The 9,165-nt window shown below is 64.7% G+C and overlaps 1 protein-coding gene across 1 annotated transcript; it reads left to right on the top strand.

Annotated features, from left to right (window-relative positions):
• The first annotated feature begins 378 nt into the window (after window positions 1-378).
• Window positions 379-9,022, top strand: GAS2L1 (growth arrest specific 2 like 1). Its single transcript, XM_085238153.1, has 6 exons — window positions 379-658; window positions 1,334-1,981; window positions 3,721-3,828; window positions 4,303-4,399; window positions 4,630-4,894; window positions 7,080-9,022. The coding sequence occupies exons 2-6, from the start codon at window positions 1,340-1,342 to the stop codon at window positions 8,170-8,172; spliced, it is 2,205 nt and encodes a 734-aa protein (XP_085094279.1). The 5' UTR covers window positions 379-658; window positions 1,334-1,339; the 3' UTR covers window positions 8,173-9,022.
• The last annotated feature ends 143 nt before the right edge of the window (window positions 9,023-9,165 follow it).

Below are 9,165 nucleotides of genomic sequence, written 5' to 3'. Positions count from 1 at the left end.
CTGACCCCGCTCCGCTGCAGCGCGGAGTTCAGCCGAGCTCCGACCCCGCGCACTCCCGGCACCGCGCGGACGTTCCGCTGCTCCCGCGGCACCCACGGCTGGGCGTCGTTCTCTCCGCTGCTCCGGGTGACACCCGGGGGTCCCAACGGCAGCGCCGGCAGCTCGGCCCCGCCTCGCGTTCCCCATTTTACGGGGCTGAGGCCGAACGCCGCTCCGTTTGCAGCGGGGGGCAACGGGCGCCGCTCTGCATCCCGCAGCTGCGATCCCCGCGTTTTGGCCCCGCATCCCCACGGCCCCATCGTGTTTTCGCGCTCCCCCCCCCTCCCGCTCCCTCCGTGGCCGCGCCCCCCATCGCAGCTCCGCAGCTCCGCCGGCCCGGCCGTGCCCCCGCCCCCGCCGCTCCCATCCCGGCCCTTTCTGGGCCGCCTCCAACTTCCCCGGCCGGGGCGCGGCGCGGCGGGGCTGCGGACGTTTTGCTCTGCGCTCCGTTCTCTGCTCCGCTCCGCTGCGCGGGGCCGCGGCGGATGGCGGCGGGGGTGCGGGGCCGGGAGGCGGCGGCGGCGGCGGCGGAGCTCCCCCGACGGTCAGAGCCCGGCCCGGAGCGGGGAGCGGGCGGCGGAGCGGCGCGGCCCGGAGGGAGCGGAGCGCGGAGGCGGCGGTGAGTGCTGGGATGGGGGGTTTGGGGGGGGGGCTGTGCGCGTGTCCCCGTGTCCTCCCCCCATCCCCCTCCCCCCGGCCCCGCATCTGCCGCGCAGGTGCCGGCCCGCTGCCGCCATCCCCTGGGGCTGCGCTTCCCGTGCCCCCCCCCCCGGGCACGGACCTCCAAGGAGAGATCCCCCCTCCCTCCCGCAGCAAAGAGCTCTCCGATCAGAGCAGCCCCCGCAGTAACCCCTCCACCCGTAACCCACCCCCCCGGACACATCAGAGCCACCCACGGGCATGAGCCCCCAAAATGTTGGGGCTGAGCTGTGGGCCCCCCTCCCCAGGCCAGGAGTTCAGCAGTTTCCTAATGGGGAAAGGCAGGTGGGAACCCCCGCGGTGCAGCATCCCCACCAGGGACCCCCGTGGGGTCAGCCAGGGGGCTCCTCTCACAGCCACCCTCCCAGCCCTGCAGATGACACCGTGCTGGTGGTGGCCGCAGGGATTGGGGAGCTCTGGGGGGGTGGGGAGGCACCACTGTGGACAGGGGGGTCCTTAAGCCCAGCTCAGGAGCCGGGGGGCACACGGGGTGGAAAGGATGGGGGCTGCTGGTGGCGGCGGTGACATCCCAGGGTCTGGGGGACACGTGGTGCGGGGTCCCCTATAACGGTGCCTCCCCCCCCATCCCCTGCAGCTCACCATGGCCGACCAGAGCAACATCCAGTCGGCGGCCTCCAAGAGCATCCGCCCCTTCCGCTCGAGCGAGGAATACCTGGAGGCCATGAAGGAGGACCTGGCCGAGTGGTTCAACGCGCTCTACGACCTGGACATGGCGGCTGACACCTTCCTGGAGGCTCTGGCCACGGGCTGCGACCTCTGCCAGCACGCCAACAACGTCAACCGTGTGGCCTTGGAGTTCCAGCAACGGCACCCCGAGGCGGCCGCCCGCATCCCCCGCAACGAGGTCATCTTCCAGGCCAGGAACGTGGCGCCCGGCTCCTTCGTCGCCAGAGATAACGTCTCCAACTTCATCCGCTGGTGCCGGCAGGATCTGGGCATTCAGGATGTCCTCATGTTCGAGACCAACGACTTGGTGCTGAAGAAGAATGAGAAAAACGTGATCCTCTGCCTGCTGGAGGTGGCCAGGAGGGGCTCTAAATTTGGCATGCTGGCCCCCATGCTGATCCAGATGGAGGAGGAAATCGAGGAGGAGCTGCGGGACCAAACGTGTGGGGTGCTGGGAGCGCCCCGGGGCGGCCAGGTCCTGCGCCCCGAGTCGCCTGCATACCCCGGGCAGGCACAGCGCGTCTCCCTGTGTGACCTGAGGAACCTGGATGAGCTGGTGAGGGGCACCATGGGGGTCCTGGGGGTCGAGGGGCTCTATGTCTGCCCCACAGGGAGGGAGGGAGGGACTCTGTGTGCCCAACGGGGAGCTGTAGGAGCAGCGGGAGCCTCTCTATCCATCCTACACAGGTCTTTATGGCCAACAGGGAGCACTGTTGCCCATGGGAGGTCCTCTCCGTCCACCCAACCCGGCCCTCCGTGGTCTGTGGGAGGTTCTCTCCAGCCACCCAACCAGGCTCTCTCCAGCCTGTGGGATGTCTTCTCTATCCACTCAACCGTGCTCTCTGTGGTCCGTGGGAGGTCCTGGACAGCCCAGCTGGGCTCTGTGCCTTCCGGACGTCATGGGAGGGTTATTTTGGAGCCGTAATCATAGGGAAGATGCGGGTATCACCACCACCTCCTCCTCCTCCCAGGGGTGTGGGTGACACGGCGTGACGGGGCTGCCACCCCACACTGCCCGCCATGAGGGCATCAGCAGAGGGACGCTGTTCCCTCCAGACCAGCCGCTCAGCTGGGATTAACGCCGGGCTGGGCGCGGGATCCAGCCCATGCACCGGGCAGATGCCAGATTAATGTGGCCGGGGAGGGGTGGGAGGCTCTGCCCTGCTCTGATCCCCTAATCCCAAAGTCTTTTTTTAATTGAAACCCAGTACCTCGCTAAGCCTGGCAGCCTGCAGCTCGGAGGGGGATGCTGGGGAACGTGCATCCCACCTGCCCCGCTCCCCACAGCTGGGTGCTGCCAACCCTGAGTGCATTTTTCCGGGCTGCGTAATGCCTCTCCATGGGCTTTTATGGGCAGTGTTGGAGCCGGGGAGGAGCCTGGATCTGGTTGCATTGGGGGACAGGTCCCCAGGGTTGGCAGCACGTGGCCCTGTGTCCCCTGTCACTGCGGCAGGGTCGGGCCCACAGCTCCCACTGGCTGTACACCCCACGCCTCAGTTTCCCCACAGCTGAGGGGTTCGGGGCAATCATCTGGCTGGAATGATGAACAGAAAAGAGGAAAAAAAAAAAGGGAAATGCTAAAAGAAATGCTCAGCTGGGGAAGACAGTGAGTTTGAGTTGCAGGTGCTGCGGGCACCATCACAGCAGCCATTACTTGGGGTGGGTTCGTGCCAATGCCAAGCCCCAGCTTAACCCCAGAGAAAAGGGGCTGTTCCTGGGGGTCCCTGTCCCCACACACCCCCTGAGCTCTGTGCCCGCGCTGCACCACACACTGTGCCACACCACCAGCCAAAGCAGGATGCGGCCGCGTCCCCACATCCCCCCGCTGCCTAATCCCTGACGTCAGCCCGCTGCTGCCGCTTCCCAGCCCTGTGCACCTCAATGACTTAACCCTTTTCTGTGCTTAACCGTGTGTGTGGGGGTGGGTGATCCCTTCCCTGTGACAGCGTGGTGCCGCTACCCCGTGGGGTTTCCTTCCTGAGGTGATCCCAGCCGTGCCTGGGGGGCTTCAGTGTCTGCAATTTGGGGTCCCTGGGGGGCGTTGGAGAGTGGAGCTGTGGTGAATGAACTGAGCCGTGTTCAACCTCAGCCCACTTGGTTTGGGAACCCATGTGAAAACTGATTCCAGGTACACGTCTGGGCAGGCGGGAGGATATCAGGGCTTTCTAAGTTCATTTTTATGGCTCCTTCCATTGCCTGGCCGTGGGAAGCCCCCAGGGCCCCTCTCCCAGGGAGGCTTTGTGGGCTCTGCTCCCACCGCAGCACCACTGACTGAGCTCTCATCTCTGCCCGCAGGTGCGGGAGATCCTGGGCTGCTGTACGTGCCCATCCCAGTTCCCCATGGTCAAAATCTCAGAGGGTAAATACAAAGTGGGAGACTCCAACGCGCTGATCTTTGTTCGAGTAAGAGCCGTCGCGTCCCTCTCCCACTCCTTTCTCTGCTGGGGGTGGGAGGGCCTGGGGACACGGTGCTGGGGGCCCAACGTGGGGCTGAGCTGGGGCCGGGGTTTGGTGCTGTGACGCTCGGTGCCATGGCCTGACCCTGCAGGGTGGGGACAGGATTTATCACGTCGGGAAGCGGAACAGGGAGCTGTGTCCTGGCACGGCCCCGCAGATAACAGCACTGGTCATGGCCAGGGTCAGCCCTGCAGTTCCCAAGGATTCAGGCAGTGGAACCAACCCTTGTCCCAGACATAGCGGGAAACCCTTAGCCTACCCAAATTCACACTAAGTTTATTCCCTACAAAATTAATCCTTCCTCTCTCTTCTCCTAAACCCCTCCACAGCCCATCCATCAGCTTGGGGCGGGCAAACAGAACCTGCTTGTTTTGGCTGGGGGGGTGGAGAGCAGTGTGACTGGTGCCGTGCTCTCCCCAGGTGCTGAGGAGCCATGTCATGGTGCGTGTCGGCGGTGGCTGGGACACACTGGAACATTACCTGGACAAGCACGACCCATGCCGCTGCTCCTCCCTGTGTGAGTGACCCCCGTTGTCGGTCTGACCCCAGAATGTTTCACCACTCCCATATTTCCAGGGGCTTCTTTCCCGTGGGTTGGGATGGGCAGCTCAGGGCACAGATGTGACTGAAATGAGAAAAGAGCAAGAAAACGTTTCATGTTTTAACTGCTGGAAGATCCACATGCAGCACGAGGGGTGGGAAGTGCCGCGCCCTCCACTGACCCCACACCGTTGCCTTCTCTCACAGCTCACCGTCTGCCCCCTGCCCGCACCCTGGCCTTCTCCCCACCAAAACCTGCCGTCAGCAGTGCCAGTCCCGCACCCCACGCCCCCAGCCCCAGCACCCCACGCCGTGCTGACATGACCGGCCTCGCGGACAAGAGGCCGCCAGGCTGGGGGGACATCGGCTACAGCAGGACAGAGCGGGGCAGCACCCCAAAGTCTGCGCCTGGAGCCGTCCTGCCCCCCAGGGCCCCCGCCAGCCCATCCAGGAACCCCGCCAGCGCACTCAGGTAGGGCTCGGTGTCTGTGGGTGCTGTGGGGAGGGGGTCCCGCTGTCACCCCCCGGCCTGAGCTGTGACACACAGCGGAGCCATTGAGTCAGCTGGGAGGGGGGGGGGGGCACAGGGCAGGCCTGGCTGTGACACGGGGCCTGGCAGAGCGGGACAGGATGGGGACGGCCCACTGCTATGGCAACGCTTCCCAAACTGACCGCTGCTGCGTGGCGGGGGAAGGAAGCCAGGCTGGGGCGGGCTGGGCTGGGAAACCTGGCAGCTGGGAACCCCTCAGCCCCACAGCATGGCCTCATCCCCACAGCAGAACCTCAGCCCTACAGCAGGCTCCACAGCAGGCCTCAGCCCCTCAGCCCTATAGCAGGGCCTCAGCCCCACAGCAGGCTCCACAGCAGGCCTCAGCCCCACAGCAGGCCTCAGCCCTCAAAGACAGCCCCTCTCCACAGCAGGCCTGGGCTTCACAGCAGCACCTCAGAACCACGGCAGGCCTTGGCCCCACATCACCCCCCGCACCCCCTTAAGGCCTCCCCCCTGCCCCCCCCCCCCCCCCAGACAGCTCCGGCTCCGCCCCGCCGCTTCCCGCCCTGCTGCTGCGCATGCGCACTGCTTCCCGCCCTGCTGCTGCGCAGGCGCAGTGCTGCCCCCTTGCGGCCGCGAGCGGTGCGTGCAGGGACTGCGGCGGGGGGCGCGCTGAGTGCGGGGCTGCGGGGTGGGGGTGCGGTGCGGGTGTGATGGCAGTGAAAGGGGCGTACAGAGGGATGCTCTCACAGGCTGAGTCCTGTGAGCACACAGGTGGATGCAGGAGGTCTGGGGGAAGGTAGTAGGGTGCACAGTTGGGTGTGTAATGGGACGTGCGATGGGACGTGCAATGGGTTGTGCAATGGGATGTGCAATGGGATGGGCAATGGGATGTAATGTGCAATGGGATGTGCAGTGGGATGTGCAATGGGATGGGCAGTGGGATGGGCAGTGGGATGTAGTGTGCAATGAGATGGGCAGTGGGATGTGCAGTGGGATGTGCAAAGGGATGTGCAATGGGATGTAATGTGCAATGGGATGTGCAATGGGATTGTGCAATGGGATGTGCAATGAGACGTGCAATGGGATGTGCAATGGGATGTGCAATGGGATTGTGCAATGGGATGTGCAATGGGATGTGCAATGGGATGGGCAATGGGATGTAGTGTGCAATGAGATGTGCAGTGGGATGTGCAATGGGATGTGCAAAGGGATGTGCAATGGGATGTAATGTGCAATGGGATGTGCAATGGGATTGTGCAATGGGATGTGCAATGGGACGTGCAATTGGACGTGCAGTGGAACATGCAGTGGGATGTGCAATGAGACATGCAGTGGGACATGCAATGGGATGGGCAATGGGATGTGCAATGGGACATGCAATGGGACATGCAACGGGATGTGCAGTGGGATGTGCAATGAGACGTGCAATGGGATGTGCAGTGGGATGTGCAGTGGGATGTGCAATGGGACATGCAATGGGACGTGCAGTGGGATGTGCAGTGGGACATGCAGTGGGACGTGCAATGGGATGTGCAATGGGATGTGCAATGGGACGTGCAGTGGGACGTGCAGTGGGATGTGCAGTGGGATGTGCAATGGGATGTGCAATGAGATGTGCAGTGGGATGTGCAATGGGATGTGCAGTGGGATGTGCAGTGGGATGTGCAATGGGATGTGCAGTGGGATGTGCAATGGGATGTGCAGTGGGATGTGCAGTGGGATGTGCAACGGGATGTGCAGTGGGATGTGCAATGAGACGTGCAATGGGATGTGCAGTGGGATGTGCAGTGGGATGTGCAATGGGACATGCAATGGGACGTGCAGTGGGATGTGCAGTGGGACATGCAGTGGGACGTGCAATGGGATGTGCAATGGGATGTGCAATGGGACGTGCAGTGGGACGTGCAGTGGGATGTGCAGTGGGATGTGCAGTGGGACGTGCAATGGGATGTGCAATGGGATGTGCAGTGGTATGTGCAATGGGATGTGCAATGGGATGTGCAGTGGGATGTGCAGTGGGACGTGCAATGGGATGTGCAATGGGATGTGCAGTGGTATGTGCAATGGGACATGCAGTGGGACATGCAGTGGGACGTGCAATGGGATGTGCAATGGGATGTGCAGCAGTTGCTCTGCCCTGACCCTCTCTCTCTCCCCGCTCCAGGCCCCGTGACTCCACCCGCACCCGCCGTCATTCCGGGGACAGTGACTCCTCATCAGCCTCATCGGTGGGACCCCCGCGGGGTCACCGCCCTCCGCCCGCTGTCTGCCCCTCTCCCCGCCGCCCACCGCCGGGACGCAGCCGCTCCGGCGACCGCAGCCCCCTCCCCCTGCGCACCGCCGCCGCTCCGGGCGGCGGGGAGGAGCGCGGCCGGCCGCGTGTCCCGAACGGGCCGGGGCTGCCACGGGCCCGCAGTCAGGGCCGGCCCGGTGCTGACGCCGTGCTGCTGATCCGACGCGGACGCGATGGGCAGCACTCGTGGACACGTGCTGACGGTGCGCCCCGCGCCGCAATGCGGCCCTCCGGCCCTCGGCGCTCCTCGCTGCCCGGGGACGGGGGGGAGGACAGGGACGGGGGGGAGGACAGGGACGGGGATGCCTTCCAAGAGGAGCTGGAAGAGCTGGCGAGGAGGCTGCGGGCGCCGCTGTGTCTGGAACCCGGGCAGGAACAGCAGCTGCTGGGGCGGCTGGAGGAAGAGTTTTTGGCCAACACGCGGCTGATGGAGCTGGGGGACGGTGAGCCCTCGCCCCCCGCCCGCCCCACGCACGGGACGTTGGAGCCCGGCAGCGCGGCGGCCGCCGACTCGGCCTACTGCTCCTCCTCGTCCTCTTCATCCTCCCTCAACGTGCTCAGCAACAAGCACGGCTGTCTGCCCGAGGACGGCCGTCGCAACGGGGGTCCCCCGGCCGCCCCCCACCCGCAGGAGCGCTGCGGCCGCCCCTCCAGCTCTTCGGATGAGAGCAGCTGCGTGCCGGCCTCCGGTGCCGAGTCTGACCCCGAGTGGGTGCCGGCGGTGGAAGATGAGGGGATGGAGACCCTGGTTGTGCCGGGGATCCCCGCATCCCCCGCCCTGCGGCCCTGTGCCCGGCCCCGGCTGGACGCGCAGCCCGGCAGGAAGCCCACCCGCATCCCTGCACCCCGGCCCCCCGCCGGCCCCCAGCCCTGGAGGGCACTGCACAGCGTCCTGGCCTCGCTGCTGGAGCCTGGGAGGGCACCGCGGGAGGATGAGGGGCTGCAGGAGGACGCGTGGCAGTGAGAAGGACGAGATGGTGGCTGCGGCCCCCGGGGCGGGACATTGGGGCACCGTGGGAATGGATGCTGTCACGGCGGTGCGATCGCAGTGCTGACAGGAGCTGTGTCACGGCGTTGGGAACGGGGCTGGGAGCAGCCAGCTCTGCTCAGCTCCTCTGCTCTTCAACTTTCCTCCTCCTGCTCCGTCCTGCTCCCCTCTCCTTCCATTCCTCTTCCCCATCTCCCCACCCGGGGACACGCAGCTCGTCACCATGACCTATACCCAGGGGATGTCCCCTCTTCCCCTGCAGCATCTCCCCCAGCACAGGCTGCCCTGCAGCCCCTGGAGCCAGTAAAGCACAAGGAGCTGAGCCCGCCTGCTGTCATCTGTCCACGGAGGTCTGTCCGTAGAGTTGCAGGTGCCGGGGATGGGGCTGCACCCTTGGGCTTCCTGTGAAGCATCCCTGGCAGAGTGATGCCCACGGCTCAGGGCTGCCTGGGCGCACTTCCCCCTTGTCCTTTCCTTGGTCCTTCCCAGCACAGTGGTGTCAGGGAAGTTCTTTACTATGAGAGTGGTGAGGTGCTGGAACAGCTGCCCAGAGAGGCTGTGGATGCCCCGTCCCTGGAGGTGTTCAAGGCCAGGTTGGATGGAGCCCTGGGCAGCCTGGTCTGCTATTAGATATGGAGGTTGGTGGCCCTGCCTGTGGCAGGGGGTTGGAATCTGATGATCCTTGGGGTCCCTTCCAACCCAAGCCCTTCTGTGATGTAATGTAATATATATAAGCGGAAGGTCTTTTGGTCCAGAGATGCATGGCTGGGGTGGAGGTATCCCATCACGCATCTGACATCATAAATAAAGAATGCCTGCTCGCTAACACTGCATTAAATGAGTTTATTCCCAACTTCGGGATGACAGGAGAAAGCCACGGGGATGTGGCCACCTCCACCCCAAAGCCTGCACTCTCCTTAGGCACAAGGACATGCAGCCAGCACTCAGTGAAACTCCAGCTCCTTGTCT

The sequence above is a fragment of the Meleagris gallopavo genome, chromosome 17 (assembly GCF_905368555.1).
Source record: "Meleagris gallopavo chromosome 17, MGAL_WU_HG_1.1, whole genome shotgun sequence".
Classification (NCBI taxonomy): Eukaryota; Metazoa; Chordata; class Aves; order Galliformes; family Phasianidae; genus Meleagris; species Meleagris gallopavo.
This window is presented reverse-complemented; position numbering and strand designations above follow the sequence as displayed.

Coding starts and splice junctions, on each gene's coding strand:
- GAS2L1 (XM_085238153.1), top strand. CDS start 1,340: ATGGCCGACCAGAGCAACATCCAGTCGGCGGCCTCCAAGAGCATCCGC. Junction 1,982..3,720: donor TGAGGAACCTGGATGAGCTG/GTGAGGGGCACC, acceptor CTCTGCCCGCAG/GTGCGGGAGATCCTGGGCTG. Junction 4,400..4,629: donor ATGCCGCTGCTCCTCCCTGT/GTGAGTGACCCC, acceptor CTTCTCTCACAG/CTCACCGTCTGCCCCCTGCC.